At 50.2% G+C, this 26,235-nt stretch overlaps 1 protein-coding gene across 6 annotated transcripts in view; it reads left to right on the plus strand.

The window, feature by feature from the left end:
• The first annotated feature begins 3,202 nt into the window (after positions 1-3,202).
• Positions 3,203-26,235, plus strand: part of Whrn (whirlin) — a 90,588-nt gene continuing 67,555 nt past the window's right edge. For all 6 annotated transcript variants that reach the window (XM_023723356.1, XM_004638470.2, XM_023723357.1 and 3 more), the window contains exon 1: positions 3,203-4,650. In XM_023723356.1, the coding sequence (XP_023579124.1) occupies positions 4,033-4,650 (618 nt within the window). In that variant the 5' untranslated portion in view covers positions 3,203-4,032. The remainder of the gene's footprint in view (positions 4,651-26,235) is intronic.

Genomic DNA, 26,235 nt, shown 5'->3' on the forward strand with positions numbered 1-26,235 from the left:
CGAGTTAAAATGTAGGTCTTTCAAACAGTGGCAATCGATAAATGTTAGCTATATTTTTCTCTGTGTCCCATGGGAAGTGCATCTTCAATTAAATTAATTGCTATAGTCTTCTAAAGATACATTTGAGTCAAGAAGAGGAAACAAGAGAGGCTCCAAATGACAGTGAAAAAGAAAAGGGCTGCCTAAGATTGTCATAAAACAGAGGCAGTAGCCAGCTACTTTATGCTGCCCCACAATCGCAACATGATTTCATGTTTTTGCACAGAGCCTGCAGCACCCAGGAAAGCAGGGGACAGGCAAGGGATAGAAAGAAGCCTGTTTCACCGAGGCAGGGGTGAGGCCATTTCTTGTGGCCACACAACTGGCTAAAGGGAAGCTCAAAGACTGCAATAACATCTCTGCCTGTTGCCTAGTGTGCAGCTCAATACATTGCCTCTTGGTGAACCAAACACCTTAAAAGACAAACAACAAACAAAAAGCCAGCTCAGCGCAGAGCACTTCCAAGAGCTTGGAGATTGTGCTAGGCACAAAGCACAATTTCCTCTCCTTTCTCTCTGTCTTTCCACCTGCCTCGGTGTGCTCCAATTTCCAGAACCATCCATAGGGATAGGCGTTGACTGGCTTGAGTTGAAGAGTAATGCAGAACAATTAAAATGGCTTTGTTAAAGAAAGCCAAGGCCACAGGAGCCAGCCACAGGAGAATACTGTGTTCCCTCTGAAGAGGGCAGTGTGCATCCAAGGCCAGGCCTCCTGCATCCCTGTAGTTTCCTCTCAGGGCCAGCAAGCTGGAGTCCGAGCAGCCCATGAGAACCCAGGTAGCTTGGGTTCCAAGAGCTTATTTCTGAACAACAAACACATTTTCAGACATGAACTAGGACTCCTGAGGTTTGAGCACCATTCCACACTGCCTCTCCTCTGAGGGTGCACAGTGCGAGCTGATCCTGAGGTGGTTATGCAAGAGGAAGGCAGTCCCGGCGCTTTCCTTTTCTGTGCACTCGTGCTTGTGTGCCCTCTCAAGCCTGCCTCTATAAAATTAAACAATAGCACAGCATCCCAGATGGTCTCTGATGTTTGCAGAAGAAAGTGTTTCCTTTTCTATGAAGTCTGTGGGCAACAGGACTTCTGCTTGCCTGAAGCAAAATACCTTCCTGAAAACATCCTTTGCACAGAAATAAAATGTTGGGAACGGGGCTCTCAGCCCCTGGGATGCATTTATCAAGCCAATCACCGTAATTATAATTACAGCACTAACTAAGTGAAAGCTAGGCATGAAATACATTTGCAGAAACCCTGAACTGCATACACTTAAGCCCTGTTTGGTGGCATTTTGATGAATGCCATTAATACATTTTGGGGATGGAGAAGACTAATTTTTTCTTAAACATTTTGGTCTAGTTACATTACAAGCTTTAACTAGAGTTAAGATGGTGGAGTAAGGGTATGCGGTAGTAGGGTGGTATCAGTGGCTATTAAATTTTTTTTCATTAGCCACTCTGTCAAGTATGTTCATTGGGTATTAATGCAACCTAAATCTGCATTAGGGAAGTGAAGCAGCGAACTGAAGATCTTTAGGGAAAACAGAACTGCAACTCCTAGCCTTGGTTTTTAGAATGAATTAACCCAACAGTGCTAGAAATCTTTCTACGATCTACACTGTTCAGAGAATGATGTCCATTTGTGGGGATTTTTCATTCAGGGGTCCCCTCCTCAATAAAGTTCTATTCGCTTCCATTACTGTAGGTCCCCTCAGTCATTGGAATTTTTATCCTGGTTTTAGACTTTACTCATTTATATAATTTTTCTCCCCTCCTAGACTACGACCCCCTGGACATCAAAGATTTTCTCTCTTTAATCTGGGCCTCTAGCACCTGGCATTGACCCAGCACAAATAGGTTCTTGGACAATGTTGGCTGAACAGTGATCGAATAAGAAAATGAATAAGTAGATGAATGAATAGTGAATGGTCTATCCTTCTGGGTGGAACTCCAACCTCCTGAAGGTGACACCCCCTTCCCCCAGGTGTGAGATGGCTGTGGCTTGGAAACTCCAGACCAGTTTCAGAAGAAAATGCAGCTTTCTTTTTTTTTTTTCTTTTTTTTTTTGGCAGAACCAGGGATTGAATTCAGGTCCTTGTGCTTACCAGAGAAGCGCTTATTCCACTGAGCCATCTCCCTGGTTCCAAAATGCAGCTTTCTATAGGACAGGTAAGGAAAGGCAACTCCAGTTGGAAGGGCTGTGAGTGCATGAGGTATGTGGCTGCAGTCCTGCAGGCCCTCTAAGGACACTAGCTCTGAATCACAGCATGGGGCTCTCCTTACACGGTGTTGGGCAGTGGGTGCCCACTGGCAGATGCCCTAGAGCAGCTTCCTATTATTTTTTGGGACAAGAAGGCAAAGGATACTATTTTCACAACCCACTTCACAGGTGTGTGTATGGCCAGTATTTCTGGGATAACTGTAGAAGTGGAGGCAGTTGTAAGAAATGGGAGGTAGACATTCCATCGACCTTTCACCCATTTTCCCCCAACGTGGACATCACAACCAGAACGCTGACATTGAGAGAGAGGCACATGTAGACATATATATGGTGTATTCTTTGAGTTTCCTAGAATGGTTTTCCTCCTCGGGGCGGAGACGGCCCAGGCTTGGGCCCAGTCGCGTCTGCCCCGTGGTATGCAGGAGTTGGCTCCCAGAGGTAGGTACCCGTGGATGCTCCTGTGCATTTCTTGCACACGGCAGGGGCCCAACAATCGTCCACAGAAACACTTGAATTTGGATGTGGGTGTGTGTGCAAGGGAGGGGGGGCGCACAGTGTTTTAAGGTAGAAAAATCAAGTGACGCGCCTGATATTTTAGAGGCAAAAAGCAAACGTTGGCTATTTTCCCCACATTTGTGAATTAGCTGGCTGGGTAACTGCTTCAAAGCAATTCTATTCCACAGGCTCCAACTGCTACACGGCGCAATTCTTGAACCCTCTTCCCCCCTCACACTAGAGACGGGAGAAGGGGGCTCGCAGGGCCCCCAGAGGTCCTTCTGCCCCTATCCCTCACTTTCACCCCTTTCTTCCCCAGGGCTGGACTGTTTCACCCCGTCTCCAGGCAACGGCCAGGCGCGCCAGGCGGGACGTCATTTCCTGAAGAGCCCGCAGGGGGAGGGGGTAGGAAAGGGGAGGGGGGAGGGGCGTGGCCAAGGCTGAGCTGGCGCCGGCGACGGCGACGGCGTCGGAACTCGCTGGAAGACTCGGACCCGGGTGGCTCAACAGTTCGCAAAGTCCGGGCTTGCGGCGGCGCTGCTCCGTCTGCGCGCAGGCGGTGCAGGGGCGCGGGTGCCCGGGCTGCTGCATCCCGGGGCAGCCAGGGACATGCTCCTCACTCCTGCCGAACGATTGCGTGGTTGCACGGGCTGCAACTTGGGGGCTCTGGAACTATATCGACCCCCGCTCTAACTTCTGACTTTGGGGTCCCCCAGCCCTAGAGAAACGGGCGGCCCGGCTGGGGGAGCCCCGGGCAGGTGTGACGGGGCGGTCAGCTCGGCTGCGCCCCTCACTCCAGCCGCCCGTCGTCTGCACCCCCAGAATGTAGCAGCTGCCTCCGCGCCCCCCGGCCTCGCGCCGCAGTCTCTGCGACCTCCGGCTCCCGCCGCCACCACTTTGTCCCCCGGTATTCCGCCGTGATACCCGCGACCTTAGGCTTCCAGTCGCCGTCTCTTCGTCTCCCGGGCTCCAGGTTCGCGACTCTCGCCGTCCTTGCCTCCCCGGGACTCTAGCAGCGGTTTCCAGGACGCCCCAGCATTCAGCCACGGTTTCTGCGCCCCTCCAGCCCAGACTCCAGCCGTCGTCTCCGCGCGCCCCTAAACCCGGCTCCAGCCGCCGCGCCTGCCTCGTCTGCTGGGACCCAGCCCCCTCGTCCCGTCCCCGCCGCCCGGGCTCCAGCGGTGACTGCCGCGCTCTTCGGATCCAGCGGTCGTGCCCGTGCCCGCGAAGACAGCAGTACCCCGCGGCGCGCCTCGCGTCCGCCGGGGCCTCGGCGGGGAGATGAACGCGCAGCTGGACGGCCTGTCGGTGAGCTCGTCCTCCACCGGATCGCTGGGCTCGGGGGCCGCGGCGGGCGGCGGCGGGGGCGCAGGGCTGCGGCTGCTGTCTGCCAACGTGCGCCAGCTGCACCAGGCGCTGACTGCGCTGCTGAGCGAGTCGGAGCGGGAGCAGTTCACTCACTGCCTGAACGCGTACCACGCGCGCCGCAACGTCTTCGACCTGGTGCGCACCCTGCGTGTCCTGCTGGACAGCCCGGTCAAGCGGCGCCTGCTGCCGATGCTGCGCCTGGTCATCCCGCGTTCCGACCAGCTGCTCTTTGACCAATACACGGCAGAGGGCCTTTACTTGCCTGCCAACGCCCCCTACAGGCAGCCCTCCTGGGGTGGCCCCGACGGCGCGGGCCCAGGGGAGGTGCGTCTGGTGAGCTTGCGTCGCTCCAAGGCTCATGAAGGCTTGGGCTTCAGCATCCGTGGGGGCTCGGAGCACGGCGTGGGCATCTACGTTTCCCTGGTGGAGCCAGGTTCCCTGGCAGAGAAGGAAGGGCTGCGAGTCGGGGACCAGATTCTGCGTGTCAACGATAAATCCCTGGCCCGGGTGACCCACGCTGAGGCTGTCAAGGTAGGGCTGTGGTTTGGGCAAGAGCTAAGGAGCAAAGCATGGCGCCCTCCTTCTGTAGCTCCATGCTGTGTGTCCTTAGGCAAATGACTTGACCTTCCTGAGCTCTACTTTAAATAACTTTAAAGCAGGAGCATCACGTTTGTAGGATAGATGCCAGGTCCTGAGGCTATACGGATGCCTTGGCTTTGTGGGGCCTTCCCCCACTTCTATTCTTGACATTGAAACAAAGTTCTGCTAGCTGTCAAGCGGCCACTGTTGGGTTTGGTGACCTCAGAGCTTTGGCCCCGCCCAGCCTGTGTACCCTGGGACAGGCACTGGCCCTCTCAGAATCTAAGGTTCTCCACTTGGAAAATGAGGCAACTGGAGCAGATAAGTGGTCCCTACCTAACCTTGTTGAAAATAAGGCTCCTGCCAATTCATGGAAATAAATCCCATGGCCCCCATGAGCATCTTTGTGCTTTTTGTGTCTGTTAATTGAGAAAAATAACCTTGTGACAATCAGTGACAATCAGCTCCTGGGGATTTAGTTGTGCTGTTTGAAGAAGTGCATGCGTTTGCTAATCTCCTAGCCTGGAGCTGTTGAAAACCAGTTGGAGTGTGAGATGGATAGTGCATGGTCCCTGGATAGATTCAAGGGCCTCTTGCAAACATTTAGCACCCACTTCCCTCCCTGCTTGCAAGAAGTGAAGGGTTTTGAGAGACAAAAACACCAGCACAAACTGCTTCTGCAGAGTTGTGCTTTCCAGGGCTTTGGGCTGGCCTGTGACCCTACACTGTCCCCTCCTACCCCTTCCTCCCCAGCCCAGGTGTTCTGAGCTCCAGCCAAAGGCCCACTGGCTGCTGGCAAACTCCTAGGCAGCAAGGTCCAGAGCAACTTTCTGTGTGCTGTTTGGTGGCCTGAGACCAGGTGAGCTGCGCTGACTCTCTGGCTGTAAGCCTGGGACCCCACCATCTGCCTTTGACCATGGCCTCCCCCATTTGCTTCCTAGTGCATTGGCCCCTCTGGGGAGACTCCTGTCAAACTTCTTTGCAGTTTCTGGGGAAAAGCTGATGGCATAGATAGTTCCAAGGTATCGAGAGCAAAGCTCGATGGGTCCCACACAACAGCTTTCTCTGTCTGCTCCCTGACATCAATCTTTCACTTTATCTAGCATTCCTTTCTTTATGAAGAAATAGTCCATTAGCCTTGGCTTTACAGGGTCTAGAGGTCCTAGATGATAAATTTGTGCTCTAAAGATACTTGATCCAAATGGTCATTTATATATGTGGATTCAATTTTAGTGACAGTTTAGAGACTGGAGTAGCTTAATCATCAGAGGTGATAGGCTTGGGAAAAACTGTCAGTTAATCTGAGCATTGGAAACACTAACTATCCCTGCACTTCACTTCCTGGACCAAGCCAGCCATGAGGGTCAAGCTGCTTGGCTGTGAGTTTCCATTTCCCAGCATTCCATTGATCTTGCTCAGCCCCAGGCCTTGCTTCCTTCACTTACATCATTGCTTGAAGAGTGATGCCTCAGCTCTCCCAGGCCCTGCCACTGAGGAGAGCCCTGGATGTGTGGCACCTGCATGCTGACCCTCCCTCTTCTGCTCTGCTTATTCTCTCCAGATGTGACTGCTAGGGCAGAATGAGCCCCAGGCCCATGGTTGCCCATCTTCTGGCCAGCACCAGGCACATAATCTACCTGAGAGAGACCTCTTTGGGGCCTTAAAAGCAACAGAAGTGAATGTTGCTTTGTTTTATGAAACCCCAGGGAGAGAAGGGGACAGACTTTAGGGTAAGATGGAGGAGGAGGCTACTATAACATTACAAGATGTACAGATGAAAAAAAATAATAATAAAAAAATAAAATTAAAAAAAAAAGATGTACAGATGGCTTCGAGGACAGTGAAAAGAATGCCAGTGCAGAGAAGAGGAAGGGAGAGAGAATAAGTGTGCACATGTGTGTGTAATATGAAAGAATATTTAATTAAAATAAATTTTTCTTTTTCTTTTTTTTTTTTTTTTTTTTTGTACTGCTGAGGATTGAACCTAGGGTCTCACATACACTAGGCAAGCACTCTCCTACTATACCTCCCCCAGCCCAAATTAAAATAAATTTGAAAAGTTAAATGACTTAAGAGTAAATGAACCCTGGAGGGTCACAGCCTTTTAAAGAAGGAAGTAAGCAATTGATTTTCTGACACATGGAGCATCCACTGTTATTCCCCACAGTTTACTGAAGATTTTATCAAACATATAATTGCACGTAGCACCCCCCTGTGAAGCCCACTTGCCGTAGCAGCAGTGACAGTCCAGAGAAGACCATCCATGTGCTACTCGCAATTATGTCGAGATGTTTGACTTCTGCAAAAATCTTGAATGAACAAGAGCCAAACCAGTAATAATAAAGTAGATCAAAGTTTCTCAGCCGAACACACTTGATAAATTGACCAGAGGGACCCCAGGCCCCAGATACTGCATTAGGATTTGCCGCACACTTGCTGTGTGACCTTGGCCAGCTGCTGATGCTCCTCTCTGTGCTCCAAGGTGGACAGACCTGGGGCTGTCCAAGGTCCTTGCCAGCCCAGAGTCCAATTTGTTGTACATGTGCTACGCAGAAGGCATCCAGAATGTCTCATCTGCTGTTTTCATTTTCTTTAAACATTTGCCTTCGTTTAAGGCCCAGAGAGTTGGCTAAGGATTGGGAGAGGAGCCTGTTGGCAGTCTTGCATAGCATGATACTAAATCAGAAAATTGATAGGTTACGTGCTGTGGTGCTGAGGGCCAGACTGCTGCGTGTCAACTCAAGAACGCCAACACTGGTGCTGTTCCGGAGCCGGCGAGAAATGACAGCAGGGTTCAGGCACACACAGCAGCACCCTGGGAACACACAATGCCCTTCATGTAGGCACCCGCTCTCTCCAGCCCCTGGTTCTGTGGAGAGCTCCTCGGGCTCCCCAGATGTGTGTGCGTGCGTGCGTGTGTGTGTGTGTGTGTGTGTGTGTGTGTGTTTCATCTCGATAAAAATCAAACAGTTTCATTACAGTCTCAGCATTCCCACAGGTAAATCCACGGAGCTTATTAAAATTTGAAGTGTTCCAGAAGTTACAAACTGTTGCCGACCCTTTCATGTAATTAGAGTTAGCTCACTGTTTCCTTCCTTTGCATAATAACCTGGGAAGAATCTGTGTGGATTAATATGTCATTATATTTGGTTCGGCAGGTTCTAAATGACACATTTGTCATTTTACCACCAGACATGGTTAGCTGAAGCCATTACAAGTTACTCCGACTTCCCGCTTCGTGCGTGGAGTGTTGGTCTAGCTCCTGTACTTGGTGGACACACACGGGCTTCTCCCTGTGTTCCCTCTCAGGTCCTGTGGCTCAGGTCAGCAGTGACGCGTAGAAACACCACCATTTATTAGCCTTTGACCAAGCAGACTTTGGCTGCTGCAGATCCAGAGCTCATGCTGTCCTCTGATCCACTCCTTCAGTTTAGTCTTGTGTGATTGTTTGGCCCAGGCTGACACTGAAAGCTTTAGAAAATCATGAGACCAATGTCAGCCCGAAACCTCTTCCCACTGGTTATTTACTGCTCAAGTTGAAGACGCATTTTGTGGAGTGAAAGACAGTGCCTTGATATTTTTAGAGAAGGTTCTTGCCTCCTGGGTTGAAGCTGGACACACAAGCACCCAATGCTAGCTTCTGGGTTCTTCCTCTCGGCCAGCGAACCCAGTATTGTTTATGACTTGCCATACATTCGTCTTTCAGCTGGAGCAGCAAAGAGAAGTGCGATCCTTTAACTCCAACCAATGGGATTGTGAGTGTGTTGTTGCTTCCACCTGCCTCCGGCTACAGTCTGCACCCACCTGTCGAGTGCACACAGCCCCTGGTGAATGTGCCTGTCTGCTCACGCTCAAGCACGCTTGCATCTCCTCAGATCTTAAGCTTCCCCTGCTCTGCAGAGGGCTTTGCACCAGAGCAGGCATGCACTGGGGATTAGGCTCCACCTGGGCGTCTAGCAGGTTTCTTTTATAGCCTAGAAGAGGAGCCTTCACTCCCTGCAGCTCAGCGACCCCAGACTGCTTCCCAGCCAAGACCAAAGAATCTGATTAGAAGGAATGACATTAAGTGGCTGGAGGTTGCTGGAGGCTGAAATATAAATCTTTCCAAATGGATTCTTTTCCTTTGCTTTTTTTTTTAAAGCCCCAAGCAAGAATCCAATATTAACTCCAAGCTCATGCAGGCTTCTAATTGTGCCACAGGGCAGGGGTGCTTGAATTTCTGCACTGTGACATTTGCCTTTTGCTCTGACAGCCTGGCAGGTGGAAAGGGTGCAACATGGAAGCAAACTCCCTCTCCCGTTCTTTCCCTGTGCATTTCTGGTGTCAGCCACAGGCAGCAGCATGGTGAGCCGAAGTACTTGTGGGCAGTGGTGGTGGTTGCTGGTGGCATTTTTTAATAGACTTTTATTTTTGAGAAGAGTTTTAGGTTCACAGCCAATTGAGCAGGACTGAGCTTTCCTATACAGCTCTGCCTCCAGTCATGCTTAGGCTTGTGGCTCCTTGATGTCTCCCACCAGAGAGGTAGGTTTGTACAATGGATGAGGCTAGAGTGACTCATTCTTATCACCCAGTCTGTATCTACATTGTACTTGTGGTTTAACTCTGCTTTACAGGAACACTCTGGGGAAGGGCCCACCTTTACTAGTGCCTGCTGTGCTGTGCCGTGTGCTTTGTTCCTTCTGTGCCCTCCCCTCTTCCCAGGGGAGGCAGGAAAGTAAGGAGGTTCTCAGTCAAGGGTGTGAAATGGGCCAGCCCAAGGTCATTGCTGAGATTAGGAACAAGGGGCCTGCCTGGAGCTCAGCCCCGGGAATCTAGAGCCAGCCTCCCAGAAGACAATTCCACCTTCCCTAGTGCAAGGCAGGAAGATGTCACATTTGTGCATGATGTTGAGGGTCTTTTGAGAGACTGTCCTTCACTAAACAAGGAGACTGAGACCGCTGCATCAGAGACAGTGACCTGCCCCAGCTGATCATCCATGTGTTTTCCTAGGGGTGCCTACTGCACCAATGACTTGTGGCTGGTGCTTGGAAATTTGATGAGCAGGACACGGGCTCAGTCTTCTGGGAATCATGGAGGAGACTTCAGACACACCCACCCACGGCCACAGGTCACTGAGCATTTCTGCCTTCTCCAGCACACTTCTGCTGTCCCTCTCCATTTCCACCTCCTGCTTTGATTCCCTTTCATGCACTTGTCACTACTAGCAGGACTTCCTTTACCCCTGTTTACCATCTACCTACCCCCTTCCAAGTAAGCTCTACAGGAATGAAAATGGAATATAGGGGTCCCTCCGTTCAGGAATTGTGGAAAGAATTCAGTTCAGGAGCCAAGAGCAAGGAATTCACTGCATTCTTTGTCCATTCCCATGTCCCACCTCCTGGCACACAGCAATTACTTCCATAAGTGCATGAGTATGTGCTGAATGACTGCAATGACCTCCTAATCTAGAGCTGTTGAGTTCAAGATTCCTAGGTTCTGGAGTGAGAGATCTCATAAAAGTCTGTGCATGGCGGTGGGTGCTAGGTGCACAAACCAAAGGAAACCATGGTCTGCAGTGTGTGCTGTAGAAGTTGGTGTGTGGTTGTTGGAATTCCCACAAAGTCTCTGAACCTCAGTCTTTAGAGCTATGAAATACACACAGCTGCCTTCCACATGCCTCCTTCTCTGATGGCCATAAGTATCAGCTGAGTTACTAGGTGTGGGAAACACTGTCTACTGCTTTGGTGAAAGGCCTTTTATTTACTTATTTATTTTGAGACAGGGTCTCACTTATGTAGCTCAGGCTGGCCTTGAACTCACTTTGTAGCCCAGGCTGGCCTCAAATTCATAGTGATCTTTCTGCCTCAGCCTATCTGTACTTGAGTGACCAACAGCATTTCCCCTCTCCTGGAGCCTAGATCTGCCCCGTGGGACCCCTTTGGCTAATGCATTTGTCACCTTTCTCTTCATTTAAAAACCATATTCCCAGAAGTGGGTTATTTTGGCAGCCTGATTGTGTCTGTGGTTCCAAAATAGAATCATTTATGCATTCCGAAGCAATCAATGAGCCAATTTGCGGTGAGATACATCTCAAGGCTTTAGAAAAAAACAACAAAAAAACAAGTAACTCTTCAAATTTCAAAGAGCCCCAATATTTCAGGTGCAGACCAAGTCCCCAATCATGGCACGTCTGTCTAAAAACTGCCTTGTTGTCTACGGAGAGTGTATAAGAGGATTTATTTTCCCTTTCTCTGGTCCCAACACCTTTGCCTCTTGCCTCCTTGGAGAATCTGTGTTCCTTCTGCTAAATTGCCTGTGGCTTTGCTTCAGCTGGCAGCCAGCTTTGTGGCTGCTTTCCCTTCCACCTGAGTTTCCTAATATCAGCATCCTCTTAGCTCTGAGTGCAGAGTAAACACATTAGCCTTGCATACACTGTCTCGAGGCGTCTTCCCTCCTGGTTCTAAGGAGTCATTTACTAGGTGGAACACAATATAGCACACTGGGAAGAGTGTTCCCAAGTACCCAGGAGCTCAGGCCTTAGCCATGGCAATTCACAAATGTTAGCTTGCTTGAGAGCCGGCAAGGTCTTCCTAGACAGGTCTGAGCCATGTGGGAAATCCTGCCTTCTTTTACGGCCCCAACATCCAGCAGCATGTATGCACCTGATGACTTGGCCACAGGGCCGGGTGCACCTTGTGGCCATTCTCAGCTGCTGCACTGGGGAGGCAAGGGAGAAGGGAGGGCTGGGCCTGGAGGCTAAAGCGGGACCTGGGCTCACTTGACAGAGTTACTTGACAGTGACCTTGAGCAAGATCTGCCTCTCTGTGACTCACACATCCTGGCTGCTAAACCTGGCTCATTGTCCTCACAAACAAGTCACCCTCACCATTGCATATCAAAAGTTTAAGGCGACCCATATGGCCCTGTGGGTCCCACTGCAAGCATTGCAATGAAAAATGTTATTGACTGCATTCCCTTGCCTTTGAAACTGTGTTGTGCTTAGCTTGCCTTTGAAACTGTGTTTGCTTAGTTACTTTTTTTTTTTTTTTAAAGTGACACTGGAAGAAATATCAGGAGTTGGGGCCTGTGTGATTGTTTGTGGCTGTTTAAATCGCAGCATCATTTACTAAATGTAGTCCGTATTGCCACATAAATGAAGTTGGTTTAAAAATGGAAGTGCTCAAATCTGCCCTTTGGTATCTGCATTGTTGCTTCATAGAGGTTAATAAAGACTAGTGGGGAGTGGAATTGTATATCCCCACCTCCCTTCTGATGTTCCATGAGACCTTAGCACATAGGGGCGGCTGAGAAGGCAAGTGCGCGGCCCAGTGGCCTTGAGTGTGGCCGTGTTGTACCCTGGCTTGGCGGTGCGTCCAGCCTTGCTCCACAGCAGGCTCCCTGCTGGGCTCTCTCGGTCCCATCATAAAGAGAGGAGCAGCTATTTCCGGAGCCTATTGCAGCAGTTAGTGCAGGTGAGCTGTTGATTTGATAACATGGGCTTCTTCTGCACTTAGGATTAAAAAAAAAAAAAAAACCTTGTAATTTATTTGAACCACAGCTGAAATAGTGTGCTGGGCCTCATTAAGAGGTTTCCAATAAGAAAAGAAATGTGGTCCAGCTTCAGAGATTCACCTCCCGTTGTGGAGCTTCTTCCGTGGAGAAGCTGGGGGAAGCGCTGCCTCTGGGCCCTCTCTGTCTACCCATAGCGTGACACTCCTTGAGCCACGACATGAAGAGCTTTCAGGGCTACCACAGGCCCGCTGTGGTGTACGTGCCACAGGTTCACCGCCGCTGCACTAGCATGTCTGGGCCCTTTCCCTTCCCTTCAGCCCTCTCCTGGCCATCTCCTCTTTCTCTTTGAGGAGCCCCAAACTTTCTAGCTTTCCCTCAAGTCTCTGAGTCCTCTTCCTCTCACGAGAGTCCTTGCAGTCCTAAGGTTTAGTCACTGCAGAGCTCATAAATACAGCTGTCCCTCAGATTCCCTCTGTCTCCTCCCAATGTCTACCCCACTCTTCTCTAGCCTTCTGTCTGGATGGGATCTGCGCCTTTTCGTGGTTTAATTTTTTTGTCTGTATTTTCAGTGTTTCTTCGGCACTAAGAATCATCTGTTTGGAAGTCCGGGCTCACCTCCAGGCCTCTGACCGCCCCTTCTCTTCCTCCTGTCCTCACACTGTGGATATGTGCCACGTTAGCAACCTTGTGGCTCTCCCTCTCCAGCCGCCACTGCTGGGGCCGGCACTGACCACTGTGGGCTGGCTCTGCGGGCCGTCCTCTCCCAGGGCATCTCAGGCTGCTCTTCCCCTCTCTGCCCCCGCCACTGCCCTGCAGCTGCCTCCTCACCAGGCTGTCTCCACTTACTCATCTGCCTGCCGGTTTGCTCTCCACCCTGGAGGTAGAGTGAATACCCCACATTCATATTTGATCCAGCTGCAGCTACCCAGAGCTATGCATCAGGCTGCAAGCCCCCAGGGCAGAGGCCAGGCTCTTCACCTGCCCTCCAGGGTGCCCACATTTGCAACTGCGTTCACCTGCAGACAGCTTTCTTCTCCTTTGGTCCCAGGTGGGATCTGCTGAGGACAAGTAGCACTACCTTCTCAGAAGCCCTGGTCCTCTCACCTCTCCTCTACCCTCACCTCTTCCTGGGCTGGCCCTCATGGGCATCCCAGGAGCCCTGGTCCTCCCACCCTGCTGTGTTCTGTGTGCAGGAGACCCTCTGTCCTGTCCTCGGTTCCCTCAGGGCGATACCAGCTCCACTTGCCTGGTGACACAGATGTCGCATCTCCGCCTGTGCTTCTTTGTGGCTCATCATGTGATCCTACCCTTTGTGTTGGGCAAGGACATACAGAGCACTAGCACAGCCATATAGGTCCCTCTCCATCTCTGGGACAAAATAGCTAACACCCATAGCTTGAAGGAGGAGAGTTATTTCGATTTGTGATTTCAGAGAGTGCAGCCTGTGATTGACTGCTCCAAAGAAGCAGTAGCTAGCATAGTAGAGGAAAAGTTGCTAGATGGCACCCTGGAAGCAGAGGGGGAGAAAGGAGCTAGGAGGAGCAGTAAGAACACACCCTCCTAGGGCACACCCTCTATGACCCGCCTCCATCCGGGCCCTACTAACAGCACAGTGAGCCACACACACATCCGTGGACCAATCCACAATGAGTAGAGCATCCCCATGGTCCAACCCCAAAGCCCAACCTCTGAACACATGAGAACTTGGGAGGACACTAGGTATAGCCAGAGGCAGAGCCATACTGTCAACCCAGGAGATGTTGACCTGGGAGACCGCAGAGAGGCAATGTCTTACAGTACTTGAGTCTGGGCTCTGGAGCCACTTCTGAGTTCAAAGCCCACTGCTGTCACTCTTGAGCCTGAATAGCTTTGAACAAGCTTCTTTGCTTCTGACTCTTATATTCCTCCTCAGTGGGACTCTGATGAGGAGGTGGCCAGCCACGGGCGCATGGCTGGTGGGAAGCAGGAGCACGATTTGAACCCAGGTCTGCCTGCTGCCAGAGTGTGTTCATTTTAGCTGCTTCTGACAGGGTGAGAGGCCCAGAATGCTAGCAAGAGGAGTGGTTCTATAAATGACCATTTTCCTCTGGCCTGTTGCCTCCTGAAGGTAGCTTCATGGCTGTTTGATGACACAAGGAGCCAGAAGACCAGGGCCCTGGCTGTCCCTCCCTTTCCCTGGTATGCTCCACATTTTAGACTTCTAGTCTGAACTAGACTTCAGCCACAGAAGTGACACAGGGTGCGCTCACTCACGCTCTCTGTCTCTCTCTCGCTTTCTCTCTTTCGCTCTCTTCCTCTCTCTCTCCCTCTCTCCCTATCTTCCCCTCTTCCCCTCCCTCCCTCCCTCCTCTTTTCCTTCTCTATTATGTCACATTTTGATTTTGTATCTTGCCCATAGAAATTCCCTGCTAGGTAACTGTGACCTGAACGTAACTCCAATCCACACAAACTGGTACCTGGTGTCATTGTGTCCTTGTCCCATTGTGTGGCAGTCTCTAGATTTGTCTATACAGCCAGTCGTCAGAACAGGACCAGAACTCTGAGAGGCTGCGGAGGAAAGCCTCTGGGCATCTTGGAAAGGGGTGGTGCTCAGCAACCCTGTCACCACTGGACGAGTTAAAGGAGCATTTTGCGGGCCAGGGAGATGGCTCAGTAGAATAAGCACTTCCTTGGCAAGCGCAAGGGCCTGAGTTCAATATCCAGTTACACACACACACACACACACACACACACACACACACACACAAGAGCATTTTGTTTTTTTATAGGATATGTGAAGAAGCAAAGGAATCTGCCTCAGCCCTTAAAATGTGTTTGTGTATGCATATGTACTTCTTTCTGTATTTATTTTAATGACCTAAGATACATAGGTTCAATTTAAAAAACATAAAAAGCACTTTGAAACGCACATAAAAATACAGATTATCGATAGTCCCACCTACCCAGAAGTACTCGCTTTCGGAGATAGGATTCCTGCCTTTCTGGTGCCTCGTATATGTGATCGCATCAGGAATTCCGTCCACACCCGCCAGTCTCCGCACGCTTATCTAGCCTGCCTCTTCCACCAAGCCACGTATCATGGCCCTTTTCCTACTTTGATAAATGTTTCTAGAGCATGATTTTTAATGACTGCCTAATATATCGTAGCAAAGAGATACATGATTTATTTAACTCATTTCCTCTTGTTGGATAGTTTGCTTTTCTAGCGTTATCCGTATTGTTGCTTTATACATCTTTGCACATTCATCTTAAAGCACGGCTCTAATCGTTGGGCTGTCTTCCTAGAGGTGGCATTGGCTCAGGGGAGAGCTGTCATTTTAAGGCTTTTGATAACAGTTGCCAAACAGTTCTGGGGAAGGAAATTGGTTTTTTATAGTCCCTCCTGCCAACATTAGCAGTGTGTGAGCTTCCTCATTTTGCTCCAGCAATCCCAACATTGGATATTATATTTCATTTCCGCTTTTCTAATCTGATAGTAAAAAAAAGTATAATTTGTATAATTCAACTAGCAAGGTTCAACTCCTATGTGTGTTTGATGGTTGTGTACACATGTTCTTCTCTTGCTTGTTGATACCCTGGGCCCATATAATCATGAGAGTTTTACATTTCAGTCAGCTGGTCACCTTTTTCTGATATCTGCTGAGCCCCTTTTTCAAAGATGGTTCATGCATCCACCTTGGGTTCAGATTCTTCAGGCAGAGGTTGCATGGAATGGGAGGTGATCCTCACCTTCCCCAGTGAGGGTGGTCAGAAAGAGATAAGGCACCGAGATATAATAAGTCTTGGAGAAAACAAGCCCCATCAATATTCCTACTAAGGGCTGATAAAATGACATTGATATGAACAGATATTCTGGTGGATCTGTATGCTTCAGACATTGACCCTACACAGGGATCCTACTTACGATGCCTAGAATTTTGTTCTTCCTTTAAAAAAAAAAAAAAAAGAAAAGAAAATCAAGACAAAATTTAAAAGAACATTTGTAAAGCAATTCTTTACACTGTAAGGGACTACAAGCTGGGCTCAGTGGATAATTGAAGAATGCCATTAAAAAAGAATCACTATCTTTCTGCAATCTGATCTGTCCCCATCCTGTGTGTTGTTTTGCAAAGGGGCGGTCACTTTTCCCCTCTCTTGAAGATTTGTTACAGCATCATCCCCAAGGTCAGAATACTTCCTCCTTGCTTTGAGGAGGTTTGCTCTTTGCACACAGCCTTCCATTTGGGAGGAGCAGCAGGGGGGACATGGGCTTTCAAGTGTCACATCTCCATGCCAGCCTCTGGATCCAAGCACACCCAGGACGAGTGGAGATTTACTCGCGGGCCACTTGGAGGTCCAGATCTTAAAGGAAAGAGGGGAAAGGGATGCACAGTTGATATTTTAAATCCTGCTTTGTGAGTCTCCGATGAAAGGCAAATTTAAATAGCATTAAAGAAAATCTAGGATCCGGGGAGATGGCTCAGTGGAATGGCAAGCGCGAGGGCCTGAGTTCAATCCCCGGTTCCGAAAAAAAAAAAAAAAAAATCTGCAGGGAGGGAAGATTCCCACATCCCTGTCCTCCTCCATGGCATTCCATACTTTTATGCGTGGGCCTTCATCCGTGTCCCCACACCACCTGCCTCCTGGCCATTTTCTCTCACATATATGTCGTGCCGCACTTTCTGGATCCTTCTGTTGAGCTATGCTCCCCAGGGTGCTGGGGGCCTCCCACGGCTGCCCCATTGCCCACTTGATCTCCCCAGGGGTGCAGCCAGGTCAGCAAGCGAGGTGGCCCACGGAGCTGGGGCAGATGGGCCTCATCTTGGCACAGATGTAGTCCAGGTCCTGAGCCCCTGGTGGGAGCCCAGATGTTGCTGATGCTATTGCCAAGCTTTGGTTATTTGAGAAACAGTAGAATCTTACCACACCACTCCTTGCTATATTGTTGCAAAAGAATATAGGAGTAAAATGTTCAGACTCTCCTTAAAGGAATGTTTACAAATGACACATGACATGTTCTTAGACCAAACTAGCAGCTGCAAAACATTTCTGAACAGTAGGGAGACAGAGGTGGAGGGGAAAGCGGATCTCCTGTCCAGCCCCTGTAGAATGTATCTCTCCAGCTGCAGGGAGGTGTCTAATTCTCCAGGTGCACGTAGATTTTACAGTTTGCTCATCCTCTCATCAGTTGTTTTCTCCAGCACTTACCCTGCAGCTCGTGTGCTCTGACACCCTTTATAGACTCCACATGTATCATTTACTTACTTGCTCAGAAGCTTACAGAGCTAATATTCCTACTTATGTCAAAATAATCAAGTGAATTAATCCAAAAAAGCACATCATTAGAAAGGCAGAGAGATCAAAAATGACATTAGAAATTGTGCGGAGATGTGTGTGTGTGTGTGTGTGTGTGTGTGTGTGTGTGTGTGTGTTTACGGTTCCTTTCGTAGAGAGACTATTTCATCTTTAAGTTGAATCCTGAGCTTCCAAGCAGCCAAGGCAAAGGAGAAATGAACAGGTGCTTTTGATTGCTGGGAAAGTCACCAGCAGCTCACGCAGGGTCGCGTCCCTCTCAGCGGTTGGTTCCAAGAAGAAGGCGCCCTTGCAGATCTCCACTGCCCATCACTTTATGTGGAATCACTTATACTTCCACTTATACTTCCACTTACGGGTGCAGCGTGAGCGAGGCAGAAGAGCTTCCTGCCTCCCTAGCCTGTTGAGAGGAACAGGGATCAGATCATTGCGCGTGTAAGTAAGTATGCGAGACGTGTACTCTTTCCGGGACAGGGAGCAGCACGTGCGAGGCTGTGGCGGAACGGAGCTGGGAGCACCTGATACTGTCAGAGGGCTCAGGTGGCCGGGCAGGAGCCGAGGCTGGCCCGGCATCAGGGTGAGCACACAGGCCTGAGGCGCACTGCAGGCAGTTTGAGGTGTACGGCAGCGGCAGTGGGGAGAGTTTGGGGCAGGGCAGGGACAAAAGAATCCTCTGGCTGCTCCATGGAGGCTGGGCTGAGGGCCAAGAGAGGAAGCTGGGAAACCGCTGTTCTGAGAGGTCCCTGGACAGCGTGATGAGCACAGAGACACGGAGAGCAGTGGTGCAGATGGAAGGTGTTCTGGAGACAGTGCTAATTAGGGCTTTCCTGTCTCATGACATCAAAATATGCTGCTCCAGCAGAGAGGCCGTGTCAACAATTCCTGTCCTCCTTCAAAATCAGGCTAGATAGGGGAGATGGGTCCAGGCCATTTGGCTGCCCCAGCCCTGCTCAGCACTCCAGAGCCTATTAAAGCCTCCTGAGGTTGACAGCCTGTGAGTCCTGTGCCCCCCTTGGAAGACTCTCATCTCACCTGTCTTGGAACGTGGTATAGGGTTGGCTTTGTGTTGTCTGAACCCCTATGGGCAACAGGGAGAGAGGGATGAGACCCAGATTGGAGACCCTTAGATTCCTATTAAGGTCCTACCTCTCGTGTTCTTTGTGGCTTTGCATATGTCACTTCACCAGTAGGCATCACTGTCCTCATCTGTACAATGGGAAGAATAGAACCTGTGGCCATTGTGTCAATGTTGGGATTAGTCACAGTGTGGTCGCCATTTTCCAAGAGCCTCCTGGCCTCATGAGCCACACAACTCCATGAAGACGATCAGTGACCCCATTAACACATAAGAAAGCTGATGCTCAGAGACATACTAAGTCACCTCGAGTCTCACAGATAGGAAAGAGTGGTACCTCATTGGGAAACGGCTTTCTAGCAAGTGCATCTTCCTCTGGAAAACTCATTGTCCTCACCATAAGTCACTACCAGGTTCCCTTTTTTGGGGGGCGGGGTTTGGAACACTTTAGGGTTCAAGGTTGATCCCCCCCAGGTCAAGTTGGTATACAGACCCAAGATGTGCCTGAACCATAAGGTTTTTGCAGCCTGTGCAAGAAAATGTAAAGGAAGGCAGAACCCTGCATTGCCTTGGGAGACCATTGTGAGGCTCCCACCCAGCCTCGTCCAGTGTCAGGGGAATTCAGGGTTTCTGTATGCTGAATGTACAGTGCTGCCCCCTACAGGTGTTGATAGGAACTGCAGCTCCCAGCACAGAGTGCCAGGGGACATCCTCCTTCCCAGACATAGATGTGGTTGTGTGTGAATGAAGATGTGCTGTCCACTGCAGCGTCAGTGTTTCCACTTCAGCCTGACAGAGCAGACACTGCCTGTTTCACGACAGGATCTCGGAGGATGCTCATCACAGGCGTTTGTGCTGGCAAACCCCACGAAACAACCTAGATACTCATGGACAGGAGAGGGAGAATTTCAAGCGGTAAATCCTTGCCAGGAACTCTTGTAAGGAAAAAGATGAGCTTCAGCTCTTTTAGCTTCAGAGGAAGAAATTCTCCAAATAAATTTTAGTTGAAAAGAGGTAAAGAAGAAACAAAAGTGTCCAGTATAGGTTGACTTGTGTACGACTCGGAAGGTGGTTTTGCCTATGTACAAACCTGTGTTCGGAAAATGCAGGGACAACTCAAGGACAACAACCCCAAAGTGTAACTGTGTGTACTGTAAGTGGTTCCGCTGCAGTCTTGGTTATTTATGAGAATAATCTCTGAAGCTTTTAGGGCTCTACCCTGTGTCCCAGGCCTATAATATTAATAATGATATTAATATATATTATATATTGGAGTATATTATATGTTTATATATGTATTTCAATATGGCCGCCATATGAGATAAGGCCACTGTTATTCCATCTCACACTTGGGAAATGGTGGCACAGAATGGTTAAACCCCTTCCCCAAGGTTAGAGGCTGTAGAGTCTGTGGGTATCCCAGGCCAGCCTGAGCTGGACCCTCCACTCATTCTGCTGCTCTGCCCAAATCCCATATGAGCCTCAGTGTCTTGTGCTCACACTGGTGTGCAGGAGTGTGGGCTGGTGACCTGGCTCTGTGTGATTCCAAGTGACATGCACTGCGGTCTCTGTGCCTTAATGTGAACAATTTCCCAGGAGCTACCGGGCCCATAGACAGCACATTGCACATCTTGTTGAGTGACTGCGTGGATGAATGGGGACACAAATGAATGCCAGGGAGCGAAGAGGGTCTGGGGGAAATAAGAATGGACAGTGTGCCTCAGAGAACTTGCCTGGTGGTCTTAAGGGCGAGGTGATGAATGTGACTCAGGGCCCACAAGGTAAATGGTCACAAAACCAGAGAAGTGAGCCGGGTGCCCCTGGAAGAGTCCGGCACATGAGGGAGGAGCCGACTGGTGAAAGCCGGCAGCTCTGACGAAGCACAGATTAAAGGAGGAAAGCATGTTTCCTGTAAGGAAGAAAGACAGAAGGCAAGAGGAATGGCTAGAGTTGCTCACGTCTGCATACAGGCAGAGTCAAGGCTTAGGAACTTCTTGTTGTTTGTGAGAAGCAGCTGGTAGGCTCAGGAAAGGGAGGAGGGGCACCATAGTGGTGAATTAAGACCTATGTGCCAGGCGTGTACAGGCAGTGTGCATCATCTTAGTAATCCTGACAACATGTGCGTGTGTGTGTGTATGTGTGTGGTTCTGGGAACTGAATCCAGCAGCACTCTATCACTGAGCTCTATCCACGGCCCTTTTTAACTTTTTATTTTGACATGTAGTCCTGCTAAGTTGTACAGCCTGGCTTCAAACTTGTGATCCTCCTGCCTTTGCCTCTCAAGTAGCTGGGATTACAGTATTTATTTATTTATTTATTTATTTATTTATTTATTTGGTATAGGGTCTTGTCATGCAGCTCAAACATGTAGTGATCCTCCTGTTTCAGCCTCCCCAGCACTGGGATTGCAGGTGTGTGCCACTATGCCCCATTTTGGTGGCCAGTGTGGTACGGCATGTGATACCAGGGATCAGACCAGGGTCCTTGTGCTTGCCAGGCAGGTGCTGAAACTATCAAACTTTCTCCCCAGCCCAACAGTTACTTTTTAAAAGCAGAAACAGGCACAGAGTTAGGTCACTGGCGCAGCGTCACACAGCAAGCCATCAACAGCACCAAGATCATTGCCTCGTGTGTCCACTAAGCAGGGCACAGGGCGGAAGAGCAGGCAGGTCGTCCTCCCAATCTCAGAGCAGGTCTCCTGTCTGAGGCTGAGTCTGTTCCTCAGGAGCAAGCCTCGTCCCCAAGCCCAGAGATGAGCAGATGGTTTGCTCTTACGTGTCTACCTAGGACTCTCCAGACCCTTCTGCACATGATCAGGCATCTGCTAGTCTTGTGCCTTGGCGGCTCACATCATGCTTGTGTTTGGTGCGTGCTTTTAAACATGGTACACACACACACACACACACACACACACACACACACATACACACACCCCTGCTGTATTAACACCTCCGCTTGCCCTCCTGGGCTGTGGCCTCTCTGGTCTATTGCTCAGGCCTGTGTGGGGTAGAGAATCGCATCATGTTGGTGCACGATCTTGGGGCTTCTGGGTTGACTCCAATGAGCCTAGTGAGACAACTTGTCTCCTGAGAGTATTAATCCAAGCAGCAAGTTATTAAGTTTAAAGATGTGCACGTATAATTCACATCTCCATAATCATAACATGCTGCCTGAAGAGGCTTCCAGTGATGGATCGCTTCTTAGCTGCACCATCTGCTGGGTCCGATGGAGGCTTCTCTGCCAGCACAGAAGAACAGGGGCCTGGCCTGAGTTTTGCCCTAAACACCTGATGACCTGTGCGGGAAGACAGTGCCCTGAGAATGGCCCTTGCCTGTGTGACTGCCACATTTTTTAAGGTGCCTCTCTCTGCAAAGAAAGCACAACTGTGATCTTCATCCTGCGTGGCAGAAAACAGATGGAGAGAGAAGTGGGGTGCCTTGGGTGACGTGGCACGGCTGGCAGCACTTGGTTCGGGGGAGGGCTGGTCCTGGAGGGGCTCCCTGCAGGGGGCTGAGGATGGTGAGTGTCAGAAGCACGCCCAGGCAGGGCACGCCGGGGGCTCTGATGCAGGTCACATGTGCTATCCCTCTGCAGCGAGCAGGGGCAGAGCTGAGCCACGGTCCTGGAACTGGGGACACTGAGGACAGATCCCAGGCCCAGCCCAATGACCTGCCCCGCATGGCCCTCGTGTCTCTCTGTGTTCTCATGACCGTCACCACCATTGGGAAGAAAGAAAAGTTCTCCTTGGGCTGGGACCTTACCAATGACTGTCCAACTTCCTTTTTGCCAAGTGGCAAACCCAAGGCCTGCCAAGGGGAGGAAGCTGTGAGCGAGCCTGCGGCGCAGTTGGGACCCAGCTAGCTCTGCCGCAGCAACTAGAGCTCACTGTACCTGCCTGACTCCAGGTTGCCATGTAGCCTGCTCTGGGAGGGAACTATAGCGCGTGGCCTGGTGCACTGAACCATGAACGGGGACCTCACTGTCCCCAGATGGCCCAAGCCTGGGGAATCAAGGGAGCAGCGGTGAGTGGGTGCACAGGGCTGGAGGAGGAGCTGGCTGTCGGAGAGGCACCTGTCTGCTTTCTTTAGGAACAGCTCCTCTGTTTACTGCCGTGCTTTACCATACACAGATACTGTTTGGAAAACAAGGAGGCGGTGAGGAGGGAGAGGCCTGCCCCTGCCTGTCCCCATGACCTACACAGGCTTAAATTAAAGTGCAGCAGAGGGAGGGAGGCACTCCTCGGGATCCTAATGGGCCAAGACCATATCCCGAGAGCTGCTTAGATATCAGAAGTGCTGCCTCAGGGCTCTTGGTTTTTGTTTTTTTCAGTTTTGCCAGAAAAATAAAGCAAGCAGCAGAGGATGATGAAATTCCTCCCCTCTGTGGCCCCTGGACAGCTCTACATTTATCCTCACGGTAGAGTTCACATCAGAGGTTCAGAGTGGTCCTGAATGGCCAAAGCCAAAGTGGCCACCGGATTCTCTGACCATGTTGTCTTATGATGGGGAAACTGAGGCACATAAGTGGAGGGCCTTGCCTACCAGGCTGGGCCTCTGGTACCTGTGCCCCATCTGTCTCCTCCCTCTGGTTTTCAGAGTCCTTTTCTATAAGCTTTTGGGGCAGCCACGTGCGGGGGCTCAGCGGCGTGGGGGCCTCCTCTGTGGCAGTCACTCTCTGTGGTGCTCTCATCAAAGGCGTTAACCTCCTTTCGGGCCTCAAGGTTGCTGCCGGCTATTTATAGCACTGACCAGGAGGATTCTACTATGGCTGTGATAAAGAACACAAATGACACACCGAGCATCCTCTTGTGTTCTTCTGCCGCTTTGTTCCTTAACTCTTTGGGCTGTGCTTTTCAACAGTGTGCTTTCTTTCTCTACCCCATGGAGACACGGTGGGGGCTGGGGTGGGAGGCGCCACTGCCATCTGCTGCGGGCCTACTGTGTGCAGAGTCTAGATTCATGTCTTGCTTTAATTCATCTGTGACACGACACCCTGCCAGGTGGGTGCTGTCCTTCTCCCATTTAGCACCCGCCACTTTGAGGGGAAAGGAGCCAGCTAAGGGTCCAGGAGCCATCTCCTAGCTGATGTGGCGAAGTAAAGCAGAATTTCCATGTGCCCCCCCTGCAAGACCGCGTACATGGGCTCTGCCTGCGTTTGTCCCTGTCCCCCCACTCAGCACAGACTTCCAGAGTAGACATCCTATGGGAAGATGCACATGGAGCTGTGATTTCTTTGGGTGATATTATTTACTTTTTTATCTGATCAGGCTAGATTTTTCTCAGGACCTACTGTGTGATGGTGGAAACTTTTGTCTCTCAGCAGACATAAATATCGTGGAGACCTACTATGTGCTGGCCAATACCTTATCTCAGCCTACTGTATGCCTAATGATAACAGGTCCTTCATCAGGCATAAGAATCATGAAGTCCTACTGAGTGCCAAGTGATGCCTTTTATCTTATAGGCTGCCCATGTGGTGCGGATCTACTGTGTACCTCACAGTGCTGTGTGTCATTGTGCACAAGTATTATGAGGACCTACTGTGATAGTGGTGCTTTATCCCTCACGAGTCTTCCTACATAGTTCCCTCCAAGCCCAGCACACAGTCAGCACCTTTCAGCAGGGCTTAGTTTCATGATGTACTAAGGAAGGAGCTAAGGGGCCAGGCTGCTTAGAATAGCATCAGCTGGGTGTCACACCTCCTCAGAGGTAGGAACAGTAGGCAGGGAAGGGGCTGGGATGACATGATGCCACGGGGATGTGCCATCCCCAGCCTTCCTTTGGGTTCTGACAGATGCCAACCTGGTCTTCTGCTCCTCCATCCCACAGTTCCAACTTCACAGAGAGTTGGTTTTCCCAATTGTTCTGTCTTGGAGTCTGGGGGACACTTAGAGGCCATTGTAGACCTTCTTTTGCCCATCTTCTCAAGCATCTCTTTTAAAAAGAAGAAATTTGGGGGCCTGGGAGGTGGCTCAGTGGAATAAGCACTTCCCTGGCAAGCAAAGGGCCTGAGTTCAATCCCCGGTTCTGCCAAAAAATGATAAATAAAAAGCAGAAATTTGAAGAGCCACTACCTCTCATTCCTGTACCAGGGACCAGCACTCGGCCAGGGGTCGAGGCCCTGTGCCTCCTGCCTCCCCGTCCTATCCGTGGGGAGCCAAGCATAGCAGGCTGGGGCAAGCTTGGAGGAACCAGAGCACAAAATGTCCCTCTCTCTCTTTTTAGATTTTTTTTTCTGATATTGGCAGTATTGTACCCACATGGTGGAATGTTTGGAAAATACTGAGAAACAGGGCTGCCATAACAAAATATCATAGATAGGGTGCCTTAAACAATAGACCTGGGGCTGGTGAGACAGCTCAGTGGTCTAAAGCACCTGCTTAGGCAAGCTTAGACTAGCACAGGGACTGCAGTTTGATCCCAGCACCACATGCCACGCCAGCCCCATCCCCAGGGTGGGCTGAGCCGGCCACAAAACAAACAAAAAAAGACATATATTTACATTTCTAGAGTCTAGTTGTCTATAATCAGGTTATCAGTATGACAGGGTCCACGTCCGGGCTTACAAATGCCCACTTTTTTCCTGTGGCCTCACATAGAGGAAGAGAGGGAGCTCTGTGCGTGTTCTCTCCCCTCTCTTTCTCTGCCTTCTCTCTCCCTGCTTTCTCTCTGCTGTCTCCTTTTTCTGTCTTCTCCCTGTAGCCAGAGCCACTGATCTCATCACAAAGGCACCACACTCGTGGCTTCACCCAACTCTTGTCAGCTCCCAGGAGCCCCATCACCACAATACCCTTATGTTGGGGGAGAGAGGGCTTCCGTGTATGAATTTAGAAATGTACACATTCAGTCCTTAACATGGGGCATACTTGCTATTAATCTAGTGCTGAGTGTCTATCTCTTTGAATAAACAGGTACAGGTGCATTATGGGAAAGCAACATGGCCAATCTGAGATTCTACTTCAGGGCATAGAGTTTAGGCTTACCATTGTATGTGGCTATTCTATCCCCAGGCTGGAAAATATACAACAAAGATGGTGACTGCACTCAAAAATAGTAGCTATGGGTAATATTTATTATATCGAAAGGCAACAAAGTAAAATGAACACTGGGAATAGACACACTGGCCAAGTCCAGAGGAAGTCTAAGCTTCTAAGGGTGAGTCATGTAGGACACATTTAATTCCTCCAGCATGACATGGTGACAGCATCTGCAAAATACTGTCTACCTGAGACACTCATGACCTGGAAGTGGTTATGTAGGCCTGTACCTACCCCTCCAGATCCCCAGGAGTAACTCGGGTCTTCAGCATGAACCTTGCTGTCCACATGGTGAGTCATGGCTTCAGGTGGAGACATGCTAAGTCCATGTTCCCAGATACCACCCGGAAGCCAGCTTTGCAAGGAGACCTTTCAGGGGAGAGCAGCTGCAAGCCTTCTAGGTTAACTCTTATCTGCACATATATCCTTAGACATCATATTTCTTTCATTCTGACCACTTAAAGAGTAGGACAGAGACAACCTGGGGCCCTCCAGATCCTGAATAGACCAGAAGCACAGGCCCAGCGAGTGAGTGAGACGACTGAGGCCATGGGATCCTGAATAGACACAGAGTGCAGGCCCAGCATGGAACCCTTCAGCAGAACTCCCTGCAAAGAGGCTAGAGGCAAGACCCACCCAGCTG

This window comes from Octodon degus, unplaced genomic scaffold (genome assembly GCF_000260255.1).
Source record: "Octodon degus isolate 3935 unplaced genomic scaffold, OctDeg1.0 scaffold00098, whole genome shotgun sequence".
NCBI classification, from domain to species: Eukaryota; Metazoa; Chordata; class Mammalia; order Rodentia; family Octodontidae; genus Octodon; species Octodon degus.